We start from the raw sequence: 13,006 nt of genomic DNA on the forward strand, positions 1-13,006 counted from the left end.
ATCTAATTTCAGTGTGTAAATCAGAAAGGCTTTGGAAGTCCAACACATCACAGCGAGAGCCATTATCTACAAATGGAGAAAACCCGTGGTTCACTTTCCCAAGAGTTCATCAATGACTCACCCAGGAGGTCACAAATGGATTTCATGCATGTTATTTTACTGTTTTACAGTGTTGATGGGTATTCTTCAATATTTCAACTCATTTGTCTAATTTTGTTGGGATATCACAGCTGCTTTTACCATCATACTTCCTCTAAATCACTGGAAAGTAGCCAAAATGTACACACGCATAAGGGGGGTTAGGTAAAGAGCTTTCTGGGGTCCAGCCAATCAGGGAGCCCATGGAGGTCAGCAAAATCATGGTCAATTGTAAAGTTAAGTTGTCATAACCATATTTTATTATTCTTTGCCTATATGATAACCATTATTATCAAAGCAACATTTTTATTTATTTATGCCTTAGTATATAGCCGTCTCCAAAATGTCGACCCTTTTTTCTTGAAACAGCATTAAACTGGGTAAAAGTGGTAAAAAAAAATGGGTTAACAGAGGCAAAAAAAATAATAATAATACACAGGCAGTGGCAAAAATGGTCAGACAAGGTGGTGAAAATGGATTTTAAAAAGTGGCATAAAATGGGTTAACAGAGGCAACAATAGGCAGATGGTGAAAGGGGTTACAAGTGACAAAAATTAAAGAGGCAAAAATGTGAAGAAGAGTTGGTGAAAAATGATTAAGATGGACTGAAAGGGCGGTGAAATAGGATTAAAAAGTGGCAAAATAGGTCAAAACAGGCAAGAAATTAACAGAGGAATAGGCAGAAAGTGGTACAGATGTTTCAAAGGTGGCATTAACAGGCACAGAAAGCTGTGAAAAGGGGTTAAAAGTGCAAAAAACCTGTTGGATAAAAAATAGTGAAAGGGGTTAAAATGACAAAATGAATGTAAAGTGGCCAAAATGGACAGTAAAAGCGATGAAATAGGATTTAAAAATCACACAAATGGGTGAATACTGCCCAAATGTCTTAAAAGTGGCCAAAATGGGTTAAATATTGTGGAAAAGTCTTACTCTTGGCAGTTATGAGCCATTACACTCTCATTCTGGTTCAGTACACACAACTGCCTTACCTTAAAATTCCAGATGTAGTGTTTTGAGAAAGCTGGCATTAATTTTCAATTTGTATCAGACAAAAATAACAGACACAATGCCTGAAAAAGAAGGGGGAAACCCATAAAAGGTCATTCTGTGAAGGAAAACATCCAAAATTGCATCTCTCTTAACAATTTTCAATATTTTGTCACAGTCTCTCAGCAGAAGAAGGAACTTAATGTTGAGGAAGTGTAATATACCCACTTCCCATGTTGTCAACACAGCCTCAAGAGGAAAAATAAGATCATTTAAGCGTTACAGAGCTACAAACATGGACCAACTGTTGAGGTTTTCTATCCTTCTTTTCAGCTTGCCTGTTTCAGGTGAGATTCCCTTGATTGGGTTTGTTTACTTCAGGGTAAAGTGTCAGGGAATTTTAAAAAAATCACAGGTTCTGTTTCAGTGCTATAATAGTATTCGGCTGTAATATTCTGGATTAGGAGGTACGGCATGTTTTATCTATACCTGAATGTGCCTGTTTGTTTTAGCATGGAGCATGGAGAAGGGTGAGAGCTGCTTTGTATCACAGCCAAACAAGGAGGTCTGGAGAAAAACAGGACAGAGTGTGGTTCTCCCGTGCACCAAGAGCTCACACTGTTCAATCAAAGACGTGCGCTATGAGTGGTTCTCTTTCAGTGGAAACTCAGCTCATCGTCTAAACCTGCAGAGCAATCTTCTAAAGTACAGCCTGGAGGGAGCGTCTTTACACATCAAGTCCCTTCATGCTAACGACAGCGGGATCTATCACTGTGCGTTGCATGGAGAGCCGGGAAAGGGCCATCAGCATGTGGGAATGGGTACCACTCTGGTGGTCAGGGGTAAGGGGCCTTTGTAAATCATTTAAACAGCCAATATGTTGACTTGTATACAATAGCACAACCTCAATGTTGGAAACATGTTTAATCAAGGCATTTAACCCCCACAAGATACTGCATGTACACGAGAACATTACATTCTGGTTTTTCTACACAATAGTCATACATTTCTGTTGTTAGAATCTTTGAGATAATTGTCTAGAATTTCCATAGAAATTTAGGGAATTTGCTTGAAATGTTGAGAGCATTTGCTATGATGTTTTCAGGCATTTTCATGTAAATTCAGGGGATTTATTTTGACATTTTTTGATACTTGCTTGGAAATTTTTGTTTAGATATTTGGGAGAGTTTCATTGGAAGTTTTTGTGTAAATTAGTTTTGATATTTTTGGGGCATTTTCATGGAAATTTGAGAAATTTGTTGCAATGTTTGAGCGAATTGGTTTGGAAACTTTCAAGTTTTATTTAGCATTATTTGGGAAATGTATTTGTAAATTTACTACTACAGTTAGTGGTGTTTATGTCTGTCCGTGTTGGTTTGCCTGCCACACCGTTGCTCCAGTCGTCCTTAATACCTCCCAGAAGACTTCTTAGGTGTACTGGTTCGAAACTGGTGTCATGAAAAGATCATAAATATGTACATGATTTTCTATAAAATCCCAAAATGTGCCAAGTTATCATTTGGGGACTTTTATAATAGATGCTTGATGTAGGAGCTTGGAGTTAGGTCACACCCAAGTTGAATGCGTTCCATTTGCTACAGGCTCAGAGTTAGTGACAGAATCAGTGTTTTGTACTATCTATCGAGATGGGTGACTGGTTAGAGTGAGGGTTAGGGATAGACTCTGCTGTTGTTTCGTGCTGCAGAAATGATTTTCAACAAAGCAGCATAAATAGTCAGAACACGGGAAAACAACTGGACTTTGTTGAAAAACGCCACAGGGAAACATATTTGGATGAGAAGATACACCTGCTTTGCAATCCCCCATCAAAGTCAGCTCTCCTTAAAGCACTTCTCAGCACTCATATTGAACAAGATAATACAGGAGATGTGTCACATGCTGCCATTAGAATCATTCACTAAGAAATTATAGTTCTGTTTTGTCAGCTGTAGTCCCCGGTGCTGCTTAAACATGTTTGAATGTGGGTCTGTCTCCTTGCAGCCAGCGTCACATGGCAGGTGGGCCAAATGACGCTTTGTTAAAGCGTCACAAAAAAAGTGTACACACTAAACATTGTAAATAAGTCAAAGGGCACAGATTTAATGCTCCCATTTTTGTGTATTGCACATAAACACCGGTGCGCAGAGATGCTGAGCCATTATGCAGTTATCCAGGAAAAGAATACCCCTTACATGCAAGTTGGCCTTATTGCATGAAACATCTAATAAGTGTGCTTTAGTTTGAAGTTGTTAGGTATTTCTTAGGAAATCTGGGGAATATGGGGCGAGGGTGTGTCCTTTGGAATTTTCGATCATTTTAATGAAATTTGGGGAAATGTATTTGTACATTTTTGTGAAATTTGCTTGATATTTTTAAGGGGGAATCACGATGACAATGTTTAGGCTTAATGATAAAGTTTCACTGAAATATTTGGGATCTTTTTAAAGGAATTTTTTGCTCTTTTTCTCTCTGAAACTTTAAAAATATGTTTGAGAATTTTCACAGAAATTTTATGTAATTTCTTTTCCTTTTTTTAACTAATTCCTGTTCAAAGACAAGGCTGAGGTTTTCAATTTATCAGGTCCTACTGAGCTCAAATGAGTGAGAGAAACAAAAAAAAAAGATTCAAAACTAAATCTCAGGTCTCAGGAGATTAAATATTTCCTTCTTCATTGTGTTACTTTTCATGTTTGTTATACTTTTCATGTTTTTCCTCCATATTGTGTGTATGATGTTTTGCTGATTAAGATGTCAGTTTGTGTTTGTTTTTAGAAAAAGTTCATGTAATGGTGAGGAATGTCCTCCTGTGGTTATCATTCGTCCTCCTGGCCATCTACAATTTGGCCCTAGTGACACTCATTATCAAGAAGGTAAATGACATATTTACTTTAAAGGCTTATCAATGCTGAAATATTAAATGTAATGAGGTGAAACTGATTTGTTTCTTTGTGGTCTAGTATGGCTGCAGTATGGGCGTCTGCAGAAAGATGAACAAAACTTACAAGGTAATAGTAAAGTCTCTTATTGTTTTATGTGCTTTAATTCAACCTGCTTCCAAAAAAGATGGGGCGCTTTAGAGAAGGTAAATGAAACAGAATGCAAAGATGTGAAAATCTCATAAACCCGTATTTTATTTAGAATAGAACATAAACAACATATCAGATGTTGAAATCAAGACATTTTACCAACTCATGAAAAATATTTGCTCATTTTGAATCTGATTAAAGCAGCACATCTCCAAAAAAATTGGGACAGGACAACAAAAGGCTGGGAAATCAAGTGGTACTAAAGAAAACAGCAGTAGAAGTATTTTGGAACTTGTTAGATTAATTGGCAACAGGTCAATAACATGACTGGGTATAAACGGAGCACTGCATGGGCTCAGGAACATTTCAAGAAATGACTGTCTTAAACATAGTTTGCAGAGTTAAAGCTGTATCATATATAGAAGAAGCAATATGTAAACAGGATCCAGAAATACTGCCATTCTCTGGGCCAAAGCTCATTGAAAATGGACTGAGGCAAAACGGAAAACTGTTCTCTAGTCAGATGAATGAAAATTTAAAATTCTTTTTGAAAACCACTGATGCTGTGCCCTGTAGACTATAGAGGAGAGGGACCAACCAGCTTGTTATCAGTGGACAGTTCAAAATCCTGCATCTCATGAGTGCCTACGGCATGGGCAGCTTACATGTCTGGAAAGACACCATCAATAATAAAAAGTAGAGGTTTCAGAACAACATATGCTCCCATCCAGACAAGGTCTTGGTAATTTCTGTAATGTCATGAAATGGTAATATGTCTCAGTTTCATCATCTGATATGTTGTTTATGTTCTATTGTGGATAAATACGGGTTTATGAGATTTCCAAATCATGAAATTCTGTTTTTATTTACCTTTTTTACAGCGCCCCAGCTTTTTTGGAAGTGGGTTTAAATTAGAGTTTGATGGCCTCATGTAAAACATATTTCTCATTTTGAAGGGGACTTGTCATGAACATAGGCAGTTTTCATCCCTGCTTTCCTCTTACTTCTTTGACTAATGCCCTTATAACTGTAAATGTACACATGATGGCTCTTCTGTCCAACGCTCATGGCACACACAAAATTCTATTTTTTTCTTAAAAAATATGTTGCTTTTGTCCTCCTGAGTTATTTTTACTAAAGGAGTAAAGGCCAAAGGAAGAAACAAAAAGAGGAAGAGGAACTTTTCCCTGAAACAGATTTCACAACAGCACAACTGAGAGGTAAATATAAATCTGTAGATGTTTTAATCTAACCCCTTTCTTTCAAACTTTCAAACAGAACAACTCAACCAAAAAAAGACAATTTCATGATGTGCTGCAAGAAATTACCAGCAGAAACAACCTGGAGAGAAGCAAACAAGCTGTGAGTAGAACCTGTCGTGAATGTTGTTGCAGCATTTTATGGTTGGGTTTAGTCAACAGACTAATTGAGTCAGGCTGGGACTTCTGCACAGCTTGGTTATCTTTTTTCTTTTTTTTTTTTTTTAAACACCCTTCTTACTGGAAATCTCTGTTTGACAGGCTGATTTAACTGGTTCAACTGACGACATCTATCAAAATGTCTAAGCTGTTATTCAAGGATGTAAGAAGAAAAAATGGACTGCCATTGTCTTGACTAAGAAGAAATAAAGTCATGAAATAAGACGAAGGAAATCAGCCCAGTCATGTGTTCATGAAGTCAGACAACAAACGCAACAGAAGGTCCTGACTCACCAGATCTTTCCTCTTTATCAGGTTCAGCAGCAGGGTTGTAAACCCATTACTTACTTTTAAGTCTAGTATACTTCTTAATCCCTTCTGATGCCATCATGCAGATTTTTGCTGCATTTTGTTCCTAGGACTCCGTGGTTGTTCTGGTGAGAATTTAAAGGTAGGTCAGTCACAGGTCAAATCAAGTGGTTCACACCTTGTAGTCCTATAGGATATAAAGCAATGGAAACAGCTAATAATAACCTTATAAAGTACTATGTATCTCTTTAACTACAATGTCTACATGAATAAACCTGGTATCAAAGTAAAGCTGGCTTTCTTCAGTGATGTAAACTGAATAAAGATGGAACATGTCATTTCTGAAATATTTTTGTCTGCTTAAAACCCTTTACTCTTGTGGAGTAATTAGCTCAAGTAAAATGCTGTAGCACCCTCAAGAACTACATTGGGGCTCATACAAAAACATCTTAAACTTGCCAGGATTTATCTACAAAAGTGACGCAGTGCAAGGTTCCAGAGGTTTTAGTATTGGCACCATCTTTGCCATTTCATATTACCCATAAACCTGAGTGTAAAACTTTTTGAATTCATTCATTTTTTACTATATGATCCCTCTCCATACGTCTCTACCTCTATATTTAAAAAAAATAAATAAATCAGGTATTTGCTTGTTTTGGGGTCAAAAGAAAACTAACACAGCCTATTAGGTTTGACTCCACATGGAGCAGATTTATCAAATTCTGTAAACAGTACAAAATAATTCAGTGAGAAATTAAAAAGAGTACAACTACAAAAAAGATCCCATAAAAGTCAACTAATCTAAACTAGTAGATTGCATGTCAATTATTGTTTCCTCTGATATTCAGCGCAGTTTTGATTCTCATGGTTTAACAGGCAGTCTGGATCTTTATGGTTTAACAGACCTCTTACTAAATCTGTTCTCTCTGACTGAATATGGCAGATATGGTGAATGGTTCAGCTTCCAGGTGTACAGTCTTGATGATCCTCCTCCTCCATTCATTTTAGAAACAAGAAAAAGAAAACAGTCTGGGTTGAAATTGACATACTCATTCACTATCCAGGGTTAGGGTTTCACTGAGCGATATCCATTTAACACAGCCAAAATGGCTTGAAATAAACAACAGAGTGGCACAAAATGTCCCTAGGATCTCTAAAGGGTTAAATAAAGAAATTAACAATTAAGGCTAAAACACAAAGAGACCAAAAGAGAAAACAAGAACAACGGAAAATCTCAAAAGAAATCCAAGCTTTGATTAAATCAATAAATGCAACCAGTGAATAAATAAAATCAGTGAAAAGGAGCTGTAGGCTCCAGCTGAAAGGACCAAAAGAAGAGTGGTGGACGTGTCTGAGCCTCATTGGGCCATTGGACCAGACTACCTCACCAGAATAAACTAACTACTGAGGAAAAGAAACAAAAAGAAAATAGGACATGAGGACAGAAGATTATTCATCTTATAATCCTCTAAATGCACACACAAGATGACTCAGCCGCACCATCAGCCCACTGAAAACACACACCTGTCCACCAACAACCTGGCGTAATCACGTGACTGCAGAAGGAAAACAAAAATGGTGCCGACTGATACTTCCAGGTTGTCCCTCCCAAGGTTATAATAGTTTGGGATTTTTCAATAGTTTTTATTTTATTTCGTTCTCACTTTCTGTGTTTGATTTCAGTTTAGTTTTTATTAGTTTTGACTGCTAGTTTGTTAGTTTAGTTTAGTTTCTATTTTGCCAAAAATGCTTAATTGTAGTTTAGTTTTTATTAGTTTTAGTGTTAGTTTTGTTTTTTTACGGATAGATGTCGGGGCTGAGTGAGTTTCGAACATTTTTAAAAACATTAAAACAGGCTACTCTTCACTTATCATTTTATTTACTTAATGATGATGTTTGAATACAACACCAGACATAAAACTGTCACTGTGTGAAATCTTAACCAATCAGATCAGGCAATTTTACACTCTCCAGATTTGGGTGTCAGTGCCAGTCAGTCTGATTGTGTATTTATATTTTATTGTAGTTAGTTTTAAGAGCGCACTATACAGTTTTAGTTAGTTTTCATCTTTTGGAAAAGCTTAGTTTTTATTTAGTTTCAGTTAACTAAAATGATTGTTGAATTTTAGTTTAAGTTATTTAGTTAGTTTTAGTTAATTATAACAACCTTGATCCCTCCACAATAACCTGTCCTGGCGCATGTTACAGCTGGAGCAAAAACATAGAACAAGGGAAAGAATCAGGATGAAATCCTGGCTGGAAGGAAGGTGCAGTTGTGTTAATGTTTGTATGCCATGAAAGTACGCCTATGTAGCACCTGCCTGGTGACACAGATACTATCAACACACACCTTGCATGATGGAGGATGAGGAAGACCCTGGAAAAGACTAGACGGAGGAGGCCTTTGGGAGAAAGAGAGCCTAGACTCATGAGATCAGAAATCTGTGCTGAAGAGCGCCAAAGCAGGGGCCCTATATGAACTTCTTAGTATCAGCGTTTATAGGACACTCATTCTTTGGATCCAAAATCTGCTGGGAATGTTGAGTCTGTCCAACAGAGGAGCCATCAATAAAATCAAAATTAAACTCAGAGAAGATGTCCACACACAGCAGCTTGCAAAAGTATTCATACCCTTGATATTTTCCACATTTTTCCTGTCAAAACCACAAAAATAAATGTATTTTATTGGGATTTTGCATGATAGAAGAACAAAGTAGCACATAATTGTGAAGTGGAAGGAAAATTATACATGGCTTCAACATTTTTAACAAATGAAAATCTGAAAAGTGTGGTGATCAAAGTCTTCAGCTCCTTGGAGTCTGACACCCATGAATAAAATCCAGTGCAACAAACTGCCTTCAGAAGTCCCCTAATTAGTAAATAGAGTCCACCTGTGTGTAATCTAATCTCAGTCTAAATACAGCTGTTCTGTGAAGGCCTCAGACATATGTTAGAGAACATCAATGAACAAACAGCACTAAGACCAAGGAACACATCAGACAGGTCAGGGAGAAAGCTGTGGAGAAGTTTAAAGTAGGGTTAGGTTATAAAAAATATCCCAAGCTTTAAAAATCTCACGGAGCACTGTTCAATCCATCATCCCAAAATGGAAAGAGCATGGCACAACTACAAACCTACGCAGAAATGGCCTTCCACCTAAACTTACTGGCCGGGCAAGGAGAGCATTGATCAGAGAAGCAAAGAGGCCCATGGGAACTCTTGAGGAGCTGCAGAGATCCACAGCTCAGGTGGGAGAACCTGTCCACAGGACAACTAATGGTCCTGCACTCCACAAATCTGGCCTTTATGGAAGCGTAGCGAGAAGAAAGCCATCGGTGAAAAAAAGCTATGAGGAGTCTTGTTTGCCAAAAGCCATGTGGGGGACACACCAAACATGTGGAAGAAGGTGCTTTGGTCAGATGAGACCAAAATTGAACTTTTTGGCCTAAACGCAAGGCACTGTGTATGGCTGAAAGCTAACACTGCACATCACCCTGAACACTCCATCCCCACCGTGAAACATGGGGGTGGCAGCATCATGCTGTGGGGATGCTTTTCTTCAGCCGGGACAGGGAAGCTGGTCAGAGTTGATGGCAAGATGGATGGAGCCAAATACAGGGCAATCTTGGAGGAAACCCCGTTAGAATCTGCAAAAGACTCGAGACTGGGGTGGTGGTTCACCTTCCAGCAGGACAACGACCCTAAACATACAGCCAGAGCTACAATGGAATGGTTTAGATTGAAGCATATTCATGAGTTAGAATGGCCCAGTCAAAGTCCAGACCTAAATCCTAGTGAGAATCTGTGGCCAGACTTGAAGGTTACTGTTTACAGATGCTCTCCATCAAATCTGACTGAGCTTGAGCTATTTAGCAAAGAGGAATGGGCAAAAATATCAGTCTCTAGATGTGTAAAGTTGGTAGAGACACACCCCAAAAGACTTGCAGCTGTAACTTCAGCCAAAGGTGGTTGTACAAAGTATTGAGTCCAGTGGGCTGAATACTTTTCCACAACACACTTTTCAGATTTGTATTTGTTAAAAATTTTGAAAGCCATGTATAATTTTCCTTTCACTTCATAATTATGCACCACTTTATGTTGATCTACACATGAATATATTTACGTTTGCGGTTGTAATGTGAAGAACTGAGGAAAAGTTCAAGGGGGATGAATACTTTTGCAAGCCACTGTATACAATATGAATAAAATGTTCATTAAAAAGGGATAACTCAACTACAACTTAACTTGTCAGCCTCTTGCAGGACCATGAGATGAGCCACGGTCCAGTTCTGGAAATTTTTGTTAAATGATGCCAGGACTCCTACTTGCATCTTAATGTGTCCAAGACTAAAGAGATGTTCATTGATTTCCATCCACAGCGACCTGTTAGTGCACCAACATTCACTGATGGCATTGCTGTGGAGAGTCAGTATAAATACTAACACTTCATCCTTTACAATAAACTAACCTTTGGTGCCTATGTTGATGCCATTTGCAAAAAGGCCAATCAGAGACTGTTCTTATGAGAGAGGAGAGGATTTAATGTTGATTGATTTGCTGACATAATGAATATGTCTGATCCCACCAATATGATATCAAACAAAGAGGTCTTCACTGGAGATTAGCTAATCTCAGTGAATTAATTCAAGAATGAAAACAGTCAAGAACTGTCAGACACAGAGAGAGGAGGTAACAATGTTTTAGTGACATGTAGGCTAAATACTCACATTAAGAGGAGTTATGACAGAAAAAAATTATGTTTAGAAAGCTGTTATTTGATTGTTTTCAGTATTATTTTAACCCCTTGTTCCCCTGTAGCTGCAGACAGCTATGTTTATCCAAATCTACTTGTGATTTAAACAGTTTTTAATTTGTGCTTCTTGGGAAGTTTTGATATGTAGTTTTTACTTTTATCAGGGTTAATAATACCAAGGAATTTATAAGTGCAGAAGGACAAAAATGTATGAACTATTAAACACTAATTTTAATATTAATGTTCCAAGTAACCGCTAAAGTGAGACGCCTGGGCATATGCGTGATGAAAACTTTCTTAAACATAATTTCAGAATCTTTGAACAGGAGGCCTGGCATTTAGTCTCTTTTATAAATAAACTCATACAAACTTGGAATATTATGAAATTATCTTGTTTCCTCCTTTTTTCTAATTTTTGTTAAAGCAAAAACATATTTTGTTTCCATAATCAGTTTGTACCAGATCGAATCGGACCAAATCGTTCCATATTTTAATGAACTGTCAGTGAATCGAATTGTAGCTTGTGAATTGAGACTGGAATCGAAACGTCTTGAGAAGGAGGGATTCACACCCGTAAAAATAACTGAATTGCCCGCTTTAAGCCTACTTTTTAATCTTGTAGATTACAACTTTAAAGGCTAAATTTACATCTTTAATATCATATGCATACATTTTTAAAAGTCTCACAGAGTTATCACTTTAGTCTGTTTCCACAGCTCAGATGGAGATGATTATTTATGCATTCATTTCCTCCTGTTTGGACTACCCTAACTCACTTTTCACCTTTCTAAATAAAACACCTTTAAGCCAGCCAGCTTAGTGCCAGTTCCCCTTGCAGCCCAAGCCTGTAGCAGCATAACTATCTAAAACATATCTTTAGGATAGTTTTTACAGCTTTGATCCTGTTTTATTTCATTTGTATGGGCGATAGTAACTTAAACTGAACACTCACTTTATAACACACTCCTGGACCTGAGTCTAGTCTTGATTTTTTTTACGTGTCCAGAATGACACTAAAATGGACCTTGAACTAAGAGCTGGTCCAAGTCTAAGCCAGCCCTAACTATAAAACCTATCAAAAAGTTCAGCATTAAGCTGACACTTATTTAATTCATCATTTATTCATTTTAATCAGTTTGTTGCTTTTGGGAGAAAATGTCAACCCTTGTGTTCGTTTAAGACTGTGGTGTAGTGGTGCATGCAGAAGTGGGCATGCTCTTGATTTATGTACCTTATATTTGTAATGAGTGTAGTAATCCAGCAAAGGATAAACAGTTTGTGTTGACTGTTTTTGCAACTTCTGCTGCTTGACTTTGAAGAGTAAGGGTCAATGTGAAATTCTAATGAGTCTGTTTCCGTTGCTATATATCCCATAGGACTACAAGGTGTGACCCACTTTATTTGACCTGTGACTGACCTACCTTTAAATTCTCACCAGAACAACCATGGAGTCCTAGGAACAAAATGCAGCAAAAATCTGCATGATGGCATCAGAAGGGATTAAGAAGTATACTAGACTTAAAAGTAATTAATGGGTTTACTCCGTATATCTGTGTGTATCCTGCACTAGAACAAGGGTTTTAGCTAATAAACAAGACACACATAGCTGTCAAAAAGGAAGTTTGTCTCAGACTCCCGTCTTCAATCAACACAATAGTACATTATGCACAAAATGAGCCATGCTCTGCCCTGTGCCATGCTCTCTTTGTGTTAGGTTGGTATTTGGGGATTTTTTTTAAATAGATAAGCTAAATAAATTAATAAATTAATTAATAAACAGCTGTATGCACTGGCACACTCTAAAAAAAATTTGGCAAGCTCTGCACATGCAGTTCTCTCTAAAATCTCACTCCTAACTTTTCTGGAAAGTTGGCAGCCCTGGTCTTTGTGGACAGATGAGCTAACATGGATATGTTTGTATTTTCAAATAACTAACTCATTATTTGTCTATATTTCCTCAGAAAACTTGATTTAGTTCTCGTAAATTAGTCCTCTTCGCTATGTTTGCTACTTTCTTGAACTGTTTGCAGTACTGCTCAACACTGCCCCACGGTTGGCAGAGGTATTGCAACATTTGATCCGTATCCATAAGCTTCAAGAGAACGTATGAAATGAACGCAGACTAGAGCATAAATGAGCCTTTAGACGGACTTAATTTCAAGATTTGCATTATTAACAATATTTGAGATTTTTTAGCACTCTCTCATTAATACCAGGTCATATTTCAAATAGAAAACCATTTGCAATACCAATAATGTGATATTTTTCTTAAGTAAACAGAAAGGACACTTAAATTACATTTTTGTTACATGCAGATCATCATAAACCAAATTACAGTGAGTAGAAAGTCTGTGGTAATCCCTAAAAAGATGTTA

General features: G+C 37.4%; 1 protein-coding gene across 1 annotated transcript; it reads left to right on the plus strand.

The window, feature by feature from the left end:
- Positions 1–1,330: 1,330 nt before the first annotated feature.
- On the plus strand, positions 1,331–5,794 carry si:ch211-139g16.8 (immunoglobulin superfamily member 6). The gene is made up of 6 exons (XM_041777993.1): positions 1,331–1,472; positions 1,638–1,967; positions 3,898–3,995; positions 4,083–4,130; positions 5,430–5,513; positions 5,672–5,794. The coding sequence occupies exons 1-6, from the start codon at positions 1,421–1,423 to the stop codon at positions 5,714–5,716; spliced, it is 657 nt and encodes a 218-aa protein (XP_041633927.1). The 5' UTR covers positions 1,331–1,420; the 3' UTR covers positions 5,717–5,794.
- Positions 5,795–13,006: the final 7,212 nt, after the last annotated feature.

The sequence above is a fragment of the Cheilinus undulatus genome, linkage group 21 (genome assembly GCF_018320785.1).
Source record: "Cheilinus undulatus linkage group 21, ASM1832078v1, whole genome shotgun sequence".
NCBI classification, from domain to species: Eukaryota; Metazoa; Chordata; class Actinopteri; order Labriformes; family Labridae; genus Cheilinus; species Cheilinus undulatus.

Bases quoted from the DNA above. Each gene is read 5' to 3' on its own strand.
- si:ch211-139g16.8 (XM_041777993.1), top strand. From the start codon at position 1,421: ATGGACCAACTGTTGAGGTTTTCTATCCTTCTTTTCAGCTTGCCTGTT. The intron at 1,473-1,637 runs GTGAGATTCCCT...TGTTTGTTTTAG, and splicing joins TTTCAGCTTGCCTGTTTCAG to CATGGAGCATGGAGAAGGGT. The intron at 3,996-4,082 runs GTAAATGACATA...TTTGTGGTCTAG, and splicing joins TGACACTCATTATCAAGAAG to TATGGCTGCAGTATGGGCGT.